This window comes from Scophthalmus maximus, chromosome 1 (genome assembly GCF_022379125.1).
Source record: "Scophthalmus maximus strain ysfricsl-2021 chromosome 1, ASM2237912v1, whole genome shotgun sequence".
NCBI classification, from domain to species: domain Eukaryota; kingdom Metazoa; phylum Chordata; class Actinopteri; order Pleuronectiformes; family Scophthalmidae; genus Scophthalmus; species Scophthalmus maximus.
The window spans coordinates 5,951,536-5,972,629 of NC_061515.1; the positions used below are offsets into that span (position 1 = coordinate 5,951,536).

At 42.7% G+C, this 21,094-nt stretch overlaps 1 protein-coding gene across 1 annotated transcript; it reads left to right on the plus strand.

Annotated features, from left to right (window-relative positions):
* Positions 1–22: 22 nt before the first annotated feature.
* On the plus strand, positions 23–9,980 carry trmt11 (tRNA methyltransferase 11 homolog). Its single transcript, XM_035637985.2, has 13 exons — positions 23–170; positions 1,370–1,435; positions 1,586–1,659; positions 1,766–1,847; positions 1,989–2,081; positions 2,187–2,321; positions 2,417–2,573; positions 2,659–2,739; positions 2,844–3,008; positions 3,179–3,251; positions 3,520–3,654; positions 6,875–6,995; positions 9,624–9,980. The coding sequence occupies exons 1-13, from the start codon at positions 93–95 to the stop codon at positions 9,753–9,755; spliced, it is 1,392 nt and encodes a 463-aa protein (XP_035493878.1). The 5' UTR covers positions 23–92; the 3' UTR covers positions 9,756–9,980.
* The last annotated feature ends 11,114 nt before the right edge of the window (positions 9,981–21,094 follow it).

Sequence of the window (21,094 nt, forward strand, 5' to 3'; positions counted from 1 at the left end):
AACCATTTATGGTAGTTTTAAACCCACACTAGGAACTGTGTTGCGGCAGAGCCCGGTTTCGAGTCGGACGTATTTTGAAACAGCAAACAAAGATGGCGACTCCCCACGGTCGCTCATGCTTCCAGTATCTGTTCCACCTCGCCCAAGATAATCTGGACTTCAGGTTACCGGTAAACTTCATGAACCACTTCCAGCCTCTGTCTTGCTCTGAATGTGAATGTTCACGTTGAACCACCCGCGGGAGGGGAGGGAGGGCAGAGCAGAGCGGGGTCCAGCCTCCCGGGGGCAGCTCTGTGGGAGCTAACGTCAAGTCAAACTGGCAAAACCGAACTGTCTCATCTCTTGTCGATTTATGCCTCAGTGCCATGTGAGAATTTATAGTTCATCGCGTTAGTAGAACAATAACTTATTTCTCCACCCTCCCTCTCTCTCTCTGTACTCGGTGAGCATGATTAGGAGCAGTTAGCTCATCTGAACAAGTGGCCATACTGTACATGGGAGATTTAATCAGTTGTAATGCACATGCAGAATCATGTTGGTTTGTTAGTGTCTTTATATCTTTACTCTACTGTGCTCCTGGGATAAGTTGTCCATTCCAAATGAATCCTTTTTTATTTTTTTAAACATGGTGATCTGTTATCTGCTCACAGCGACCACTGCTCGGTAGGGCTGCAACATGCTATGAAAAGTGCTTCTTAAGTGAAATGTATTATTATTATTTTTATTATTATTATTATTATTATTTTCATAATCGAATAATCTGTCGATTATTTTCTCGATTAACCGATTAGCTGTTTGGTCCATAAAATGGTAATAGTGTTTTCCAAACCCTGAGATGTTTTGTTTTTGTCCACACACCAAATACATTGCGTTTACTGTCATAGAGGAGCAAAGACACAAGAAAAAATATTCCATTAAATATCCATTTAAGAGCTGAAATCATGGATTTTTTTTTTCCGCAAAAAATACTTGAACTGATTAATTGATTATCAAAATAGTTGGGGAATAATTTAGTTGTCGATTAACATTCGTTTAACTGTTGCAGCTTGTGAAAACACTTCCGGTCTCTGCAGTATCCATTTAGGATGTGAAGTAATGCAAAACATGGGCATTTACAGAATAGGAAGGGTCTAAAATAAAAGATGATGGGCCATGGAATTATGTAAATTGTATGGTCCAGCATTATTACATTCCGTATATGACAGCTTTTGCTGCACCAGATTTGACCATTTGCTCATGTCCCCCTCCTTTATCAAAGTATCAAATTCCCACTGTGCCCCTTTAGCCTGCCTGTGCGTGCAGTGTTTTCCAATAGAGTTAATTGCATAGATACAGATACTTGTTTTTTTTTCCGGCTCACCCCTCGCAGGAGATCAAGTCTCTGCTGGCTCTCACAGGAAAACCGTTCCAGCCAAGTGGAAACTTCAAAGAAAAGGTTTGCAACTCTTTGTTTTCGCTGCTGTTTCTGACAAAATGTTGTTTTTTTTGCTGCAAAATGATGATGTAACAGTGAAAAGACGGGGAGGTTTTGCCCTGTTGACCTAATTTTCCCACAGCCACTCACCTTCCTGCTGCTTCTCTCTAGGCTCCTTTCTGGTGTCTGGATGGCTTGTGTGAGGAGGATGTCCGTGGCATCATGGCCAGATCTGTCTGTGCAAAGTAAGTGATTGGCCTTCACCAATCTGTGTATCTGTTACCTTGGCAGTATTTTCCACAGTATAGTGGCTGTAATGTGGATGTAGTTTAAGTTGTATTAACCTTCCAGGTCTGCCTTTGAGTTATGGGGTCATGGACAGACACACAGTGAACTCAGAACATCCCTCTTGAAATACCCATCAGAGAACATGGTTTGTGATGCTACAGTTTACAGTCTTTTTGTGTTAGGCAGAAAAATCTATGTAATCCATGTAATACTAGGACACGTTTAATATGAAACACATAGAGTAATAAGTTTTGTGTTTGTCCTTTTCCTCCTTATTCCTCTGCAGTCACCCTTCATGCACAAAGAATCCACATACAGAATCAACGTCTACACTTTTAACAAGACTCTGGAGTTCACAGACAGAATCAAAAGGATTGATGTGAGTAGATTGGTGTTGTGTGCTCAGGAATGTGGGAAGTGTATTCCCATCTCTGTAAGCTTATGTATGTGTTTGGAAATATCATGTTCAGTACATTCATGTCAGGCTTTGGAGTATCTTCCATTTGAGGGCACGGTGAGCCTGAAGAGCCCCCAGCACATCTTCTGTTTGTTAGAGGATTACGGCACGGAACCCAACAACATCCCAGAGCACCCACTCTACATATACTTTGGCCGATGGGTGAGACAGACTCACGGGACTTTTTGTTTGCATTATACCAAATAGAGGTAATCGTCAACTTAACCCTTTTTCATGCTCCCTCACTCCTGCATCAGATAGCGGACGGTCAGCGTGAACTCATTCGCTCCCACAGCGTGAAGAACAGACACTTCATTGGGAACACCAGTATGGATGCCGGCCTCTCATTCCTCATGGCCAACCACGCTAAAGTCAAAGAGAATGACCTTGTTTTTGACCCATTTGTTGGCACAGGTGAGATATGTCTGTTTCTGCCCCTCACACACAGACATAGCCATACGTTGGAAAATCATGATCCAGTTCTTTGTCTCTGTTTCAGGAAGCCTCTTGGTAGCATGCTCTCATTTTGGATCCTATGTCTGTGGAATAGATATTGATTACAACACTATTCATGGCAGAGGTAAGTTTTGTCTACTCTCACATGGCACACCAACTGTAGTCTCTTCAAGTTATTTAATCCATGAATTTTTTTTTCATATTCCTAAATGTGCTTTTGTCTTTCAGGTCGGTCGAGTCGTACGAACCAGAAGTGGCGAGGACCCGATGAGAATATCAGAGCTAACCTCCGGCAATATGGAACAGAGAAGATGTATTTGGATGTAATGGTGTCCGATGCATCCAAGTCTGTGTGGAGGGACGCTGCTCTGTTTGATGCCATTATTACTGACCGTAGGTCCTGATTATTATTATAATAATAATAATAATAATTACAATATTGTGTTAGTGTTCAACACACACTGGATTCTTCTTTTTCACGGTATTGTAATCGGCCTGTGCTCCAGCTACACCTGTGCAGGCTTTGAGTTTTTCTTATTCCTGTGTTTTTTTTGCAACGTCAGCTCCATATGGTATCCGGGAGTCCACCAGACGAACAGGCTCCCACAAAGACATCACTAAACCTGCTGATGGCATGTAAGTTCACCTGCTTTTTTACCAACACTGATATCACACAGTTTTGGCATCTAAGCCTTTTTTTCTGAGTTTGCTGAACATCATTTTTAAAGGTATAGCATATCAGTTGACTGCAGTAGGCCAAGCTTTTACTCTCAAGCAAGTAAAGGTATTTTTTAGGATCTAGTAGATCCTAAAAAAAATCTCAGCAATGTTGTCAAAGGATGAATGTTTTGTTATCATTGCTCTGTTCTAACCCTGTTCATATTTCTTTTAATCTGTTGCCCAGCTATGGCGAGTCTCATGTCCCTGTCTCACAGGCGTACAACCTTAGTGACATCTTCACAGATCTGTTAAACTTCTCAGCTCACCACCTGGTGATGGGCGGGAGGCTCGTCTATTGGCTGCCAGTCTACAGTCCCGAGTGAGTAAAGAAACTTCATTGTTTACTGTAGTTTATGTTTAACTTCAACCTCTCAAAGTATTACCTGGCTCAGTAAAGCATACTGATTTCTATTACTGTCATTTTTTTTTAGCCTTGTTTAAAACATACCTTGGTAAGATATATATTTTATATAAATTAAATTCACTAAACGGGATCCATCCATCAAAACCTATTAGGACATTGTACACTTTAAAAATAGAACATTTATAGTACATATTTTTTCATGATGGGTTTTATTCTACAAATAATAAATTGTTTCAACAGGGGGCTGACTCATACCACAAAACCCCAACTGTACAATACAGGCTTGCAATACAGAGCACAACCGACAACATTTAAAAACTTGTGTTGCCCTTATGTCTTCATTAAGTAAACAAACAACATGAAGCAAAGAAGAGCTACAGTATAAACATGCATACATTTCATTAAATCCAAAGACTGCATATTCTTAAACTTGGTTTGATGAAACTTGGTTGTGGAAAACAAAGGAATTTCCACCCGTTTGTTTTTTTACCTTCTAGCATTTCCCTTTAAGCAATATTCCATTCCCGCTTCAATAAAACATTGTCCTATGTATGTAACCACCTGTGTGAATGACAGTGTTTCCACACAGTAGTATACAGGTGTGTTGAGGTTTTTCCCGCCCGTACAGCTGGTCCTCAGTAAACCACAACTGACAGTGAGTGTGGTCGTTTATACCCGGGCCACATATAAGGGCGCCTCCTCTGGAACAAGGTTGTGCATTGTTAAATGTTCTGCGCGTTAGCAGAAAGTGAAGTGCTGACTGGAAGGACAGGTGTTAGACTGTAAAGTTATGAACCACAACAGACAGAGACAGCAACTGATGAAAAAAACCCTGCGAGGCTTGAACTCCTTTTGGTCATTGATTATAAATCCGGGAGGGCAATGAGATAATCATGAATCCTTTTTCTTTGTGTGTCTGTTTGTGAGGAAAAATGTACACATGCACAAACACTCCCAAAAAACATCCCTTTGCCTTTGTCTGTATAAGTGTACATTTCTGTACATACACATGGATGTGTGTGTGGTCTTGTGTATGAGCACATGCATACACGTGTGTCATCATGTTCACGCATTTGTCTTTTCTACTCATCTACCGGTGCTCGGCTCTGTGCCTGTCAGAGCGCCGTGCCAAAATAAACGTCTGAGGCCAGCCAAGTCCGATATGTGAACTATCTGTCCTTGTGGTCTGCAGGCTGACCGACGTGTGTGTGTTTCTGTGCACAATTGCAATGTCTGTGTGTGTGTGAGCTCAGACGTAGCCTGTCTCCTGGGCCTAATCTGGGGCTCTACATTGTAGATATCGGGTTTCTGTCACCCCCCACATATGTGTGTATCTGTGGCAATGCGCTGTGATAGAAACGGTGGATGTTGTGTTTTGTGTGTGAGTGTGTGTGAGTGTGTGTGTGTGTGTGTGTGTGTGTGTGTATCTGCCTCATGAGAATGGGGAGGCTTGTGTTAGAGAGGACAGGTGACAAAGTGCTGTCGGCAAATGACGGCACATAGATCAGGCCAGACCCCTTTAAACCCTTGTCCCTTTCTCTCCTTTAAATAATAAATGACAGAAGCAAAATATAACGACAGACGATGGAATATCAGTCATCACAGCCATAAAGTGACTAATTACAACATAAACAAGTGAAGCAGGACACAAAGTGACTGTGTTGTAACAAGTAAGGTGATACTCGTGTCACCGAGTATAAATTATGTTTCATTATCCGTCTGCATAATTTCTTCACTTCGGTATATGTTTTCAGACATTTTTGGCCAATCAGTCATTTAGCTATTTGGCACTTTTACTAAAGGCCATTGTCCACTGCTTCTGCTTGAGATTTTGCTGAGAAACTGAGAGTAACTTTAAATTTGTTAGATCATGAGATATTACTCGGCAAATAAAATATTTTTTTGATGCATTTAAAATCAGGTTTTTATGCAAGTACAGTTTTAATCATGTAATCTTGTGTCCTTCTGCGTTTCTTTACTGTCAAATGTAAGGGCATCTTAATGGCTCATGGCAATACAAAAAAACAAGTGAGCAGTAGTGAGGTGCCCTTTATAATATCATAGGCTCTAAAAAAAAAAAGTTTGGAAGATAAAAGACAACGCTCGCCTTAGACGTTTACACCATCTTAACTGGTCGAGCTCACCACTAACAGCTCCTGATTGGCAGGAGAGAATTATCGCCTGGCTGCATCACCGCTAGTCACCGTGACAACCAAACATCCCGTCGCCGCAGAGGCCCTAAGTGTGGCCATGGCAACAGGGGCAGACAAACAGTAGCGTGCAAATCTACTCCCGGGATCGTGGTTAGAAGGAGAAAGTGCTACTGACACAAATACGCAAACGCATACCTCATCTGCCGCTAATAGTTCCTAACCTGGCCTGGCTGGCAATGATGGACACGTCAGTCGACCCGTCGGGTAGGTGTCACTTTTTCCAGTATCGTCTCTCTCGGCACACTGACTGAGCCTCGTCAGCTTTGGTTCCGTAAAAGCCGTCAAATGTTAAGTGATGCTATTGGTGAGAGAGTTACGTAGTACATTTGACAGGATTAGTGCTCTGTGTGTGTGTGTGTGTGTGTGTGTGTGTGTGTGTGTGTGTGTGTGTGTGTGTGTGTGTGTGTGTGTGTGTGTGTGTGTGTGTGTGTGTGTGTGTGTGTGTGTGTGTGTGTGTGTGTGTGTGTGTGTGTGTGTGTGTGTGTGTGTGGAGACGTCTGTAACTGTATCTCAATCTGTGTGTGTAACTATATGTAAATATGTAAAAGAATCTGCAAATGCATACTGAGATTTGCGGATGTGTACAGGAATGTATATTCAAAAGTGTATTGACATTTGAAGATGTATAGACAAATCTGCAAATGCATGTATAGATCTGTGAATGTCTAGATATATTTTTAAATGCGTACATAGATATCAATTGTCAAAAAGTGTTTTGCTCCAAGAGATGGAAATACAGAAAAGTCTGGAAATACTTGGAAAGTCAATGGCAATTATAGTTTGCATGGCCTCCAGAAAAAATGTGAACTGCCACGAGGCCATAAAAAACTCTCCCATTTACTTCTTTAGGTGAGTTCAGTGAGTTCATCATGTCCAGATGAAGGAAAGTGGTCTAGTGGAAAGTTTGTCTTTGTCCTTTTATGCAGATTGATTGATAACTTTGTGTGTTTTGTCCTTTCCAGATACAAAGAGGAGATGGTTCCTCTTCATCCGTGTCTCCAGCTCATCAGTAACTGTGAGCAGACGCTCTCCAGCCACACTTCCCGACGCCTGATCACCATGGAGAAGATCAAAGAGCCAGAGGTGGGTGAAATATGCTTCTGAATTCGTTTGCATTCGAACTGAAATTATTAGGCATTTATAAAGTAAAAGAAAAATTGATCGGCATCTTGTGATTAATAACAAACGTTTTCCAGCCATGATGGATTTCAATCAGTTAGAATCCTATGAAATTGGTGTAGATAAAAAAATGTGATTTTAACACGACAAAACACAGGACTGGCTTGCGGACATGTAATCCATCTCTGTCGTGATTGCTCATTTGGTTTAAAAAAACAACAACAAATAAATACATTGCTCAGGTTGTTCGTATCATGACCTGTTATGTCAGTCGGGGGTGATAATTGGTTGTGAATTCACTGAGGACCAGAGTTTTAGTGCCATTCTGACTCATAAAGCAAATGACTGCTGAAAGGAAACGACCCATGACGCTCTCTCCCTCGCTCTTTACAACGTTTTCCAGGAGTAGTAATAATTTAAAACCCTTACAACATAAAACTTACACAGAAACATTGTGTAACTGCAATTAATTATTGGCTTTTATGGTTGCAGTTTGTTCAATGATGTTAAAGGGGAAATGTAACAGTAAGTCAGCCGTTTTAATGGTCTTATGTACAGGATTGTCCCGTAGCGTCGGTTAGTCAGCCAGTAGACCACTGACACTATGGTGGATGTTTTTCAGTGTTTTTAAGTAAACCCTAAGTAAGTTTTTGGTTGTTTGCTTTGAAGTAACATTTTTGTTTTATTCATTGTGCGTAGAAATGGACACTATGCTCTATTCAACACGTGTCTGACCAAACTAGGGCTGCAGCTAACGATTATTTTCATAATCGATTAATCTGCCGATAATTTTCTTGATTAATCGATTAGTTTTTGGTCCATAAAATGTCATAAAATTGTGAAAAATTAAGATCGTGGTTCCCATATCCCAAGAGGATGTTTTGTTTTGTCCACACACCAAATATATTCAGTTTACTGTCATAGAGGAGCAAAGAAACCAAGAAATCACATTTAAGAAGCTGAAATCAGAGAACTTTGCCTCTTTTTTATTCGTAAAAACTACTTCAACTGATTAATCGATTATCAAAATAATTGGCGATTCATTTAATAATCGATTCATTGAAAAATTGATGCATCTCTAGACCACATCTCATTTTAAAGCCAACACGCCCATGGGTGCTCACGCCCATGGGTGTTATATATAATTTGATGTGTTTATGATTGTATTGTTTTAAGTTATGCATTGCGGTTACATTGTTCATAGCATCAATGACAACATATCTGCAGAGTGAAACCACATGAGTGTGTGTCATTTCCATGTATGTGGCATGTTTTTAACGTGTCATCCCAGTGGAAGTGATGGTGTCTCTCCCTGTCTGTCTGGGGTTTAATCCTCAACATCTGGCTGCGATTGGCTCATTTCTTTTATACTGGAACCCTAAATGGTTTAATCACACGTCGTATGGAAAACAATCCATCTTTGGGATCTGTCATCCATTCCACTTCAAAACCCCAAATTGCTCCCATAAAGGGCCTTCGTGTGACACGCACACACAGACACACACATTTGTTTCATCTTATCTGACTGGCATCTTTCTCAGGTTTTTACTTTCCAAATGTGCCTCAGTCTGCACCCAAGTGCAGTCGTTCCCCAGGGTGAACACTTTAATGCGTTTGCACGCCTATGACACATGTTCACCCTCACTGTTGAGTGCTTTGACAATGAAGGGGGCGAGCCTAATTGCCGGTAATGTTTCCTGTTAAACTACTGCAGACAAACGTCAAATTTATTTTGCATCTATGGTTTGTGACATGTGTTTATTGGCCATGAAAAACTTGTTACTTGCGTAATTGAATAGTAAATCTATGTATCCGTCCACCTGTATGATTGTTGGCAAAGTCCAAGCGGTTATCCCCACAGTTTTTCAGTCATGCCCCTCTATTCTTATTAAAGTAGGGTCACGGTTAGGTTGTCAGTCTTGTTACCACTGTGAGTTTTTCCCCCAGAGTGGTCATGGAAACTGTTTTCAGGTTGCTTGGCAGTATCAGCAAGCAAAACGAGAGGTGTTGCTGAAAACTCGCAGGCCCCAGCATCGGAGTCATCACTTCCAATTCAACGCACCTCATTTATTTCTCTTCCCAGCATCTCTTTTTCTCCCTTCATCCCTCTGTTGACCAGCGGCTACCTTACGGCCAAGACAAACTGTTTAGCTGTCGGGATTCATAACAGCTCATATACATTGTTCGGATACACGAACGCAGCTCTGTTCCCATATCAAAACATGGAAAAGGTATGCAAACCTCTGGATGCCATTATTATACTGACGTGGTGGGAGTAGCTTCATTGGCTGAACAAAAAGGAGAGCTGTTTCAACCCTCATATCATATAGATGATATTTATATGTATATGATGATATAGTGTTATCAAATGTTTGTCTCAACACTGCACATGCTCTTTTTGAGGAAAAAAAACATAACTGACTTATCTGGGTTTATTTTATTTAGTATATGTATTCAAGATCATATTCCACTGCATATAATGTGGCTATGTCTTGCAAAAAGTTCCCCAGTAGGAGAAAACAGGCAGCACTTTTAGGCGGCAGGTTTAAGTTTAAGTTCATGACGATAATCTCTATGTTTGTCTCTTTGCAGGAGTTCGACCGGTTGGCTGATCCAAGTTTCAGTCCCTACCAGGGACACAACGCCTTCCGAGAGAAGTATTTCAACAGTCTCAACAAGAGGTGTGGGAAGGAGGAGAACAAATCGGATATTAATGGAGAGTAAATTGATGCCTCAAGAACAGGAGTGGGAGAAAAACTCTTCAGCGTCTGTACTGAAAAGAGAAAACAACCATACACAAGAATCGGGACATGGTTGGTTGTGGATTCAAGAGAGAAACAAAGTGTTAGTTTATTTCTTATGATTGTTTTTCTAATCTTTCATACTATTTTAATTGTGATTAGTTTTATGCGTGTAATTACTAATTTGGAAATAAATGGATAAAATTGACTAACGGACTGTTGACTAATAAGTAAAAAAACAAACAGACAATTGGTACACCGACACTTGGCATCTGGAATGGTAAATGCAGACAACAATGACATAGACATGTAGGTACCAGGCTGTCTGTCTATCCATCTATCACCCATGTCTTTTTAAAAATAATTTATTATACTTCAGGAAGAGCTACATTTCGAGCCACAGTGCTGCTCCATTCAGACACGGAGAGCGTGTTTGGGCGAAAGAGGCCTCCCTGTGCAGGCAAAGGCCCAAATGACAGAGCGTCCTCACCACACACCACTACAGTTAGTCAGCAGCTTTTGTTGTTTTCCGACCACAGTTTACATGCAGCCCGGCTCATTATTCATCTCCTGAGAGCGACGCAGCCGGCCTTTATGTACATTACCCCTTCGCTCTGTTTATCAGTTGGGCCTCTGCCTTTCCACCACACTTTGCCGCTTGCGCTGCTTCACTGGCGGAGAGTTCCAGGCACAATCACATGATACCCGGCTCGCCATCGCTTGCGGTGTGTATTGTTTACAGTTCCCACAGTGCCCTTTTGTTGTACACCATCATCGAGCAAAATCAAATGATGCCGCACTCAGAGACCTCGTATTTCTTTGCTCACCGCTTCGGTCCTCTCCGTCTTGGCATTTCTTTTCTCATCAGATGTAAATAAGCGCTATGTATGCAACAAGAGATGAACAACTCTGTGTTGATAATAGGAATTTTTAATGCAGCCCGCTGTCTATTATTGGTTTGAGGAGTTGTGTGTGTGTGTGTGTGTGTGTGTGTGTGTGTGTGTGTGTGTGTGTGTGTGTGTGTGTGTGTGTGTGTGTGTGTGTGTGTGTGTGTGTGTGTGTGTGTGTGTGTGTGTGTGTGTGTGTGTGTGTGTGTGTGTGTGTGTGTGTGTGTGTTTTCTCTGCCACAACACAGTGATAAAACATGTTCTCGAGAGGCCTCAGTCTCCAATGATGCAGACTATAATTAGGGAGGGGGGAGGGGGGTTTCCTCTCGACACATGTAATGCTGTCCAGACGTTGAGGAAATTCTGTGTGTCTGTGTGCGTGTGTGCATATATGTACTTGTAAGATCTGGTTTTGGTTTATGTTGGATGCTAACTACAGCAGAGCCGTTTCCTGATGCAATTCAATGACAATAAATTTGATCTGAGTTCTAACCTGTAAGCAATCGCCATTTCCCAGCCACTGGTTGGCGTCATTCCAAAATTAGGTCCTTCTGTACTTTCACTTAATTCTTTAGTTTTGCTCTTTCTGTATTCCGTATATTCATTTTTCATCAGGTTTAATTCCTCCTCTCCCAAAATCCCTTTGTCCCTCACCACCTCCACTTGACTAGTTCTCCCTCTCCTTCACCTCCTCATCCATTTCACCTCTGTCCCCTACTCCTCTTTTCCTCCAAGAGCGACTCCCTGTAGGAGGAGAGGGCCGCTGTTTTGGAACAATGGCTCCCGATTAAACTCCAGTCTGCCTGAAATCTGACTGCTGCACAAAAAACCCAAAGTGAGAACAAATGCACAACCTACATGAACAGCAAACTAAGAACTTCAACCTAATTTTAAGGCCAAACCAAACTCAATTACTAGATTTATAAGCAACCCCTTGAAGAAGAGGACCATTCAAAATCCCTGAATTTTACAAAAATGTGTACGCGCATGCACACACGTCGCTGTTGACATTTTATTGGCCAGATGAATTGTAAAGCAGGGGAAGACACAAATACAAAACCACACCATCAATGGTATCAGTACATGTTATCATTTTTGGAAATGAGCTTTTTCACTTTCTTGCTGGTTGTTGGACAAAAAGATAGATACCACTTGAATGTCCAATTGAATTTGAAGCTACCATCATGTTAGCTTATCTTAACATAAGGACGGGGGAAACAAATAGCAAAAAACACACGCACACACACACACACACACACACACACACACACGCACACACACCAGTGGCCGGACACACGTGGCACAGGTGCAGTGCACCTGTCCGTAGCCAGAGGAGTTCTTTACACCTGCAACTCCTCCACCCCTGCTCTTCTTGCCCCCCCCCCCAGGTCACCCCGCTGCCCCCATCCTCCCCTGGAAGCCCTCCGCAGCCCCCTTATTAGTCGTTGATGGAGGTAAGGTGAGAGCTGTTATCTCAGTGTCTGGGAGGAGACGCACAGCAGTGGATGAGCCATTATAGTGCTACAAATCACCGCAGGGGTCCCGCCTCACGCAGCTGTGTGAAACTCAAGCCATGCACATGGGGGGGGGGGCCTACGTCGAGGAAAGAAAAAAGGGGTCTGTCAGAGAAAAGCGAGGAATATATCTTGTTATTGAAGGTCTTTCTTTCATTTCACAATCAAGGACACTAACTTCAGAGCATCCTCCTGTAGCACCAGTGGAACCGGAGCCACTAGATGACAGCCTTGAGCAGAGGGAGCGAGCAAACTATGTCCCGAACTGATGGCCAGAGGTTCTTCCAGTGCCGTATGTGCTCCGCTCCAAGCCTACACACTGTTTGCCATACAATCAATGCCGTTGCGGCTTGTAAACAAACAGTTCAGGGGCTAAGCTTTTGAAGTGATAGAGCTGTGGTTGAGAAAGAGCAGAGCTGCTCTGAGCACAAAACATCCTCTTTAGGATACTCGCCTGGAAGTGATGAGGGTTGTTGGCTCGGGAAGCAAAGGGGGTGACTGAACGGCTTGTCACACAACTTCCTCATCCGTCTTTCACCTATTCACAGCCCACCCAGATACGACCATATTTGACTTTTAGATCAAAATTGAGGTTTGAGAAAAAATATATGCTACATCCAATCACGCTGTGCTTGGAATAAAGCACCAGAGGTATCACGTAGTTTTCCTTTTTTGTTTGTTTGGTTTCCTTCGTTTTTGTCCGTGCGTGTGTGTCTTTATATGTGTTTACGGGGTCATCACAATTAAGACGACTGGAAAGAAGAAGAGAGGGGGAAAAAAAAGTGTTTGTAGCAGAAAGGAGCGGGGAGCAGAGACAAAACAGTCCATGGGTGTATGTGGATGTGCACACATGTCCTTCATTTTGTGTTTATGGTGTTTGTGTGTATTTGAGGCTTCTTGTGGTTGTCAGTGCTGTTTTTCATTAATGAACGCCCTCTTTTAATGACTCTCGAGTGCCAAGTGGGTACAAACACGTTCACCCACACACACTGCCAAGATGGCAAACATGGTGGCGGTGACACATTTCCTCTTCTGGTCCGGCAAGGACCATAAAGCAGTAATTCCTCGGACTGGGCCTAATATAAGACACCATTTTAATTCATTGATACACTTGCCCATAACTATCTATTTTAGCGGTATGGCAAGCCAATCCCAGCATGCGTTGGAATCGGGGCTTGGAAACAACCTGGACAGGTCGCTAGTCTGCACAGAGCAAGTACAGATACACATCCGCACGCTGACATTCACACTAATGAGCAAATTTGAGCCTCCAGTCTCACCAGACTTGCACATATTTGCAAAGTGGGAGGAAACTGGAGCTGCCAAAGGAAATAGCTGTGAACACAGGAAGAACATTACAGAAAGGAAATGTTAATATTCTCCGTGCTCTGCTTGATATATCTGCAGCTGTTTTAAAAATGACTTTTTCACCAACTTCCTAGCCAAATGCTGTTCTTCTTTTCTAGAAACCTCCCTTCTGCGTTAAAACACCACAGTATATCATCCACACTCTGATAGGTAGAAAAAATTACCGGCAGACGCTCGCTCCTCCGTTTCTTTTCATTTCATTTTAAGTCTTCGCTTTATCTCTCCCCCCTCCAGCCCACTCTGGTCCCTACATCCCCCGACACACCACATCCCTCGCCCTGAGAAACTACGTCTTTCGGGATGAGCTGCTCTGCCTCTCAGCAGCGAAGTGTGCTGTCCATGCAAGGGTTTGAATTTCAGCGATGCACCTCAGTGCCTCTTGGGAGGGTCTGATTGAGGTGTAGGGGTGCTGTGCGTTTGTGTGTGTGTGTGTGTGTGAGCGCGTGTGTGTGTGTGTGAACATCCCTGGCGGGGTATATATGTACTTTGCCGATTACACCAGCCACTCTCACGGTTGTTTACCGGGGTGGAATGTGTTATCCATGGGGGTGTGCGTTAGTCAGGGCCAGGATGCACGCATGGCGCTCAAATGTTTTCTACTCCGGGACCTGTGGAGACCATCACACCCCTATCTCTGCAGGGTGTGAGGTGCCTCCTGGCTGCCAACACACTCACACCTGTCCTTTCTGCACAGGTGGGACGGCTGAGGACCGGCCGAGCCCAGCTCACCTGCATGCCCATTCGCATCTGGCTGGGCTTCTCGGTGTGTCGGTGCATCTCTATCTTGCTTTATCTTCGTTAAACTGCACTTTCTCTGTCAGTTGGACTGCCCCCTTTTTTTTTCTGATACTGTTCTGTGCACATCTTAAACCTTATTCACCTTAGACTCCCCAGTGGTGTTTGAAATCTTACACAAATGTTCTGCCATTGAGCATGAATTAATGGGAATGGCTCATATTGAAAAATGGGCTTATTTGCTTTCTTGCAGAGAGTTAGATGAGAAGTCCTCTCTCGAATCTGCACAGGAGACAATAAGCTTAACTTGGCGTATTCCCATACCCTTCCTACTTGTGACTTCCTGGTCTGCCTACCTTGTCCAGTCATTATTACCTGGTTGGTCACTGCCACGTTACGTCATTTCCTTCACTTCCACTTAGCTTACCTTTTCCGTATAAGGAAAACTCATTGAATGGAAACCAAATGGTGTATAACCCCACTGATCTCTGGAATCAGATGTGCTTTGACAATCACGCCAAGCCATTCATAATTCTTGCTATTTTTAAAGTTTTGTTGTTGAATATGAACATGTCGAATCGCTCACTTAGTGAATCCTTCAGTCACTGCAGCTGCAGAAGCACCTGTGAGTGTCTATGCTGTCCTCTCTTATACCGTGTGGGCCACCGTAACAACACCGTATTTAGGCTCGGCCGACGAGGAATGGTTCTTCGACTGGCTGTATATTTTTCTTACTACAAAAAACAGTGTAGAAGTGCACATTTTTACAAATTGAGCTTTAGTTGTTATTCGAGCAATTCATTATCTGATCTAAATCTATTAAGAAAAATATTCATCAATCATATTTCTATGCTCTGTAAATATAAAAAACAAGAACTACAACACATTTGTATGGATAGCCTCTAACTCAGCAACATATAGTGAAAAATCTTTTCTCACAAAAAGACAAAAATAACAACTTGTCCTTAGAATTTTCCCAAATGAATTATATTTTTTTTATAATCTGCTAAATCAGTTCATATAAAAGTGCCAGGATTAAGCATTTTTCTAAGTTCATTTTCCTCTCTGCTCTGCTGTGTGGCCAAAAGCGGCCCCGCCAGTATCTGACAGTGTGGAACTCAAACCAAATAAACCCTGTAGATGTGAGTTAGTGCTTGTTCTTGTTGTTACAGCTTTTCGGCTTGGCGCAGGCCAGGACCAACACTGAATTTCATCCATGTAGCATTCAGCGCTGGCCAGGGCTGTAACAGTTTTGCTTTATATTGCAAGGCAGCAAGGAAAACTATGATGCTGGTAAAATGTGTCTTGGTGGTCTATAAGTTGTCTTTCCATGCAGATAGTAAAGGCATCTTGTCGACGTCAATCGTCTCTAATCTTTCAACCGAGGGATACTTAACTATTCTGTGAAATGAAGGTTATTTATTTTCCCCCCTGAGCGACAACAGACACAGTTCTGGTAGGAGAGGATTCTTGAGGCATTTAAAATGGTTGATATAAAACTAAGTGTTACGGGCAGATTAGCGCAGAAACACAACATTCTCAAACAGACCACAAGAGATGCTGTTTATTTTTGTTCATCTCTTCTCTGACTGTTTTTCAAACAGTGTTGCTACGATACCTCTCCTCGCCGTAACCCCGTAAACAATTTGCAGAACCGCAAAGAGACCCCCGCTGGTAGCATCGGGACGGGCTGGGCTGCAAACTTTGGTTTGTGAGTTGGGGGAGACGAAGCCCCACAACATTAAATGTTGGTTTGCACATAGTGTGTAAAATGAGACTGGAGGGAATTTGGCTACAAATGTTCACTTGATGTGTTTGGATATTCCACGATGAGAAGGTTGTTGCTGTTGGTTTGACTTGAACATGTCAGGTTTTTGTGTTTTTTGTGTTTTTCTCTGTGTGAAAGCTTCTGCACGTGCATGCGGGAGCATGTTCGTTTGCGTAGGTGTCTGCAAACCGACGACAGTGTTGGTTGGTACAGTACGTGATGGGGGCTTTCCAGTACATCTCTCTGTTGGCTGGCACATTTTTCCTTCCAGCTGCATTGAAGCTGCCCTTTTCTGCTTTTTACCTCCCACCTGCCAGACCCATGCAGTGATTCAGCATCTGCCACGAAACAGCTACCAGCCCTGGAAGTCGAAAAAAAACCCCACCGCTCTGTTTGATTTGAATCAAGGTGTAACACGGTCACTCTTTGTGGCCCTGCAATTTTTCCACACACAAAGCACAAGTGTTTCAAATTTTCAAGTTCTTATAAGACCAGTGGATGGCATGAATCTGATCTTTTTCCATTTTTAAACGTTTATCTATAGGGTTTGAAGCAGTTTTCAAATTGTAATCAAATGGTCCATGTCTTTACGCTTGGATTTCTACAAACTCTTCCCTGCACATACCCGAAGAAACAACCTGCACATTTATCTTTTATTTTGAATATTTCTCAAAAATCAGTTTTCCTCTTGCTGTTGACAAAGGCCATGCACCACTGTCAGATGTTCCCGAATGTCTGTTAAGGCTTAGAAAAACTACAACATTCAGGCTGGTCATTTTGTGTTACTTTGTTTAACCAAATCACTGATGTGTACATTTGTCGTTTCCATTGATTTAGAGTGCTCATATAGTTCTGCGGGCAGGCTTCAGTTATCTCCACACTTCAAAGTTGGCGATGGTTCCTCTGAGAACTGAGCCAAATGGTTCTGGAGACATCATGAAGGTTTTAGAAAGTTTGACTGAAAGTGTTGGGTAAGATCAGGAGATACATTTCTTCTCCTAGCTGAAACATGTTTTTATAGTTGTGTGTGCTCGTGCCACTGAGAGAAACGCTTGAAGCCTTCAGTAACCAATGAAGTCCCTCAGTTGAATCTTGAAACCACCAATGAGCTCTCACAAGCGCAGCATCCTGTAGCATAAACAACGACGGGGGGGGGGGGGGAATCACCTCGTTCACTGTCGCTTCGCGGATCGTTCGGGAAATGCAGTGGAGCATAGTCATTGGTGAGTAAATAACAAATGTGAATTGAAACACAAAGAAACACACATTTTGTCAGTCTGTGCTGCCCGTTAGAATTAGGTAAATTCCTTGGTTAATGATAAAGACATTGTTGAAGGAGTACGGAAGGATTTGTGTCTGGATTCATGGAGTTTATCTCGCCCTTTATTAGACACTTAGCACCTCATCAGAACTTTCCAGACAGACTTGCTGTAAAGAAAAAGGATGATTGGATGCTTGCCAACCTGCAGCCATGTTGAGCCTGACTGGCAGGTGTTGGTGGGTGTTTCCACCGGTGGCACTTCCTGGTATGGTCCACAGCATACTGGGAACAGGCTGCGTCTGTTGTTAAAGCCGCTATACCCTGATCCGAGCGGTCAACGCGAAGGCTGGTGCTTTCATGAGGCAAAACAGGTTTTTATAATGATGGCAGCCCATAAGCCATTTTGTCTTTTAAGTTATCAGATATTTGAAGTTTGTCTGAAAAACTGTAAGAGTTCCGAGGTCTGCACCATACTGCTCCGCACATTTAGATCAACACCACATGCGAAAGCACACGGTTGCATTAATGGGAGGGAGTCGGGCGAGAAATTCCTCCGTGACTTCACAAGCACTGAAGTCATTTTTCCTGAAATCTGCTCTGCGTTCAGTCAAATAAACTGACCAATTTGCCTTCCGATGACTAATTGAAATGGTCCTGAGGGAACCTTTATTTTTAAGAAAGAAAAATAGGACTTCTTCCCTTCTTTCACCTCACCAGCCCCACACCTCCCGTCCCTCCCTCCATTCGTCATCAAAGGTGCATGTGCCCGCAGCGTAACACTGTGTGTGCCTCCAACAGTCGTTTATCATGATATAGTCATATCAGAAAAGAGAACCATTTGTGTAATGAACGCTCTGGGTGGAAAAAATGTGGTACAAAAACTGACACGCCATGTCGGAGGCATCCGGCTGATGTCTCATTGGCTGCCAATGCTCCCCAAGGTGGTGGTGTTGGTGGTGGTGGTGGTGGTGGGGCGGGGACATTACATTATACGGAATGAATTGAATCTTGGATGCAAAGAGGGAGCTCTAGCTGCTCTTCACTTTTATGAGGCTTTGAGCAGAACCAAGCGGTAACCGGGTACCGGGTTGGCTGACAATAGCTGAATGACTCTGCACAGCGGCAGCGGCGCTGACTGCCATGTTCCCAGAACTGAGGTCGATTTTTCCGCTGTTAAGATGTCACCAGACAAACCGTTGAGAATGTATGCCCAGCACACGGCAGATGTCTCTTGGGCGAAGGGTTAAGATGGGTTGGTGTGAGAACATCTGCCCGTTTCTGCTGAGATCACAGTGATGACATTGGAAATGAACTGTGTTTCAATTTTGCACTATTGTTTGAAGTGAAGCACACTTAAACATTTCAGGCTAAAGCAAATCGCTGCTTTCAGCGTTTTTCTTTTCCACTACATTTATGTAGGGGCGTTGGTGTAGTCTTTCCTTTTTGTACTCTTCAAAAAAATAATTTTATAATCACAATATAGTCCTTGACAGAATTGCCTATGTTTGTAGTCAGCACTGTCGTCTGGCACAAAGCTGACATTCCAATGTTATCCATCCATAATATTGCAGACATGCATGTAATGCTTGTTTATGCTTTCCGTCTTGTACGGTGCAGAAGTGTGAAATTTGGAATTAAAAACTAAGCAGACATGATCAAGGGTTTGTGACGTGAAGGCAGAGCAGGTCATTCTCGTAAAAGTGACTCAATCTCCGTCGAGTCAGTGCGAGCAGATGTGTGCGAGTGACCTTGTCCTGCACGGACTTTTAACTCCGTTGACCTTGGATAATCCTGAACAGGTGAAGCAGTGGCTTCTCTTTGAGTGTTGCAAAATGTAAGATAATGAGACGAGTGTAGGAGTTGAAATGGTTTAAATATGAATTGTGCGTCTACGCACATAATAGATTATTGCAGTCTGGGATTTATCATTTTCACCTGTTTCCATTCATCCTGGCAACTTGACAAAGTTGGCTTTGTGAAAAACCCACAGCAAGTGGCTTTAAACGCCACATTGTGCTTATTATTACACAGTAGAAGCTTTGAAGTCAGTGGACTACTGTGCTTTATTTGATCTGTAGAATCAGATCCAGCACATGTGCCCGCAATGAAAGCTCTGTGACACAATGTCCAGTTAACTGAGGATAACTGTTGCTAATTGGTAATTCACATTATTTATTGAGCATAACACATTTACAGTTCGCAAATTCATCCACACCTTGTTTTCTTTACCTATCTCTGTACGGGACACCGAGCCGGGAGCGTTCAGGCGGAGAAATATTGCATATTGCACGCACAGTTTTAGTGTGGATGTTCACATCAGGTCTCAAGTTACAGAAGGTTCACTTAGTTCAACTTTATGACACAATAAAGAAAACCTTGAAATGAAACAAAGTTAGCCGTGAGTTGCTTTTGGCAGAGCGGGGGCATTGGTTTGTTTTCATTTGCACACTGTGAGGTATTGCGAGCACTTAAACACATACGACCTGTATCATTCAATCTCTCTGACGTACTGATCTCTAGAAAGCATTTTCAAGCCCTGTAGACATTGTTATGATCCTCTGTCTTCATCCATAGACCAGAAAGAACCGAATGAAAAACTGCCACATTTAGAAAATGTCATCTTTTTCCAAAGTCAAGTCAGCACCATTCTTCTACCCTCTTATAATGATAATCATCGTGATAAAATGTATTAAACCCTGAGCACAAGTTTGTTGAACTACAGTAGACTGTAATAGACTAAAGCAAAAGGCCAGTTTGAATTAGTTGGCTTTTTAAAGGTGATGTTGCCACTTGGTAGTAGCAGGTCAGGTTGTGACACATCAAACCTTAGTTTGACAACGTTTCTCAAATGGAAGGAACACGAACGGGTTAAGGGCTTTGCAACCTTTATGATTTTTTCTACTGAACACCTACTACTTTGCTGATCAAAGACGCAAAATACATTTTCTCTGAAAGAGTAGCTTAGTGCTTCGCACCGCCCGACTTCCGTACAGAAGGGTTTGGGGTTCGATTGCAGTTCGCGCCAGTCTGGGCCCTTGGTGCTACCTGCCTCGTTGATTGTAAGTCGCTTTGGACAAAAGCGTCAGCAAAACGAATGTAATGTGATGAGTTATGCGTGCAGATATTTACACAGAATAGACACTGGTGTGTCTTTTGTGCCTGCAAATGGTGTGTCAGGCATGCATTGGCTGCTGCCATGAGACACCTGGCATACCCCCACTGTCTTGCTTGCAGGGCCTGACGGGTCTTCTTCATGCAGGTCCAGAAGGGGAAAACAATCTATATGGGTCTTAAGTTATGATACATTGGCAGGTCATTACTAGTATCACCATGGTAACACTAATTCAGCCAGATGAGCTATGACCGAGGGCAGAACTCAACTATTTTGGTGCTTGCAAAGCAGAAATATAAAATTTTTTTTATAGGCACTTTTATTCATGTTTTTCTGCTCTTTCGCCAGGGAGATTTGAAGACTATGTGATCCATGGTCAATGAGTTATATATATACCGTATATACTGGATCAATACATTCATTTCCTGGATACATACTCAAACCTGAACCATGCCTATTGCCTGCCCACCACTAACCCTTAACTCAACCTCAACCTCATCTTAAAATGGAATGATTTACGTTATGGGGGCTTGCTTACTATAATATGTCCCTATAATGTGACTAAGTAAACAGATTTAGGTCCCCATAACATGAGTAATACCTAGACCACACACACACACACACACACACACACACACTCTCTCTCTCTCTCATTCTATGTGTGCTTGTATATACTG

Bases quoted from the DNA above. Each gene is read 5' to 3' on its own strand.
- trmt11 (XM_035637985.2), top strand. From the start codon at position 93: ATGGCGACTCCCCACGGTCGCTCATGCTTCCAGTATCTGTTCCACCTC. The intron at 1,436-1,585 runs GTTTGCAACTCT...GCTTCTCTCTAG, and splicing joins GTGGAAACTTCAAAGAAAAG to GCTCCTTTCTGGTGTCTGGA. The intron at 3,655-6,874 runs GTGAGTAAAGAA...TGTCCTTTCCAG, and splicing joins CTGCCAGTCTACAGTCCCGA to ATACAAAGAGGAGATGGTTC.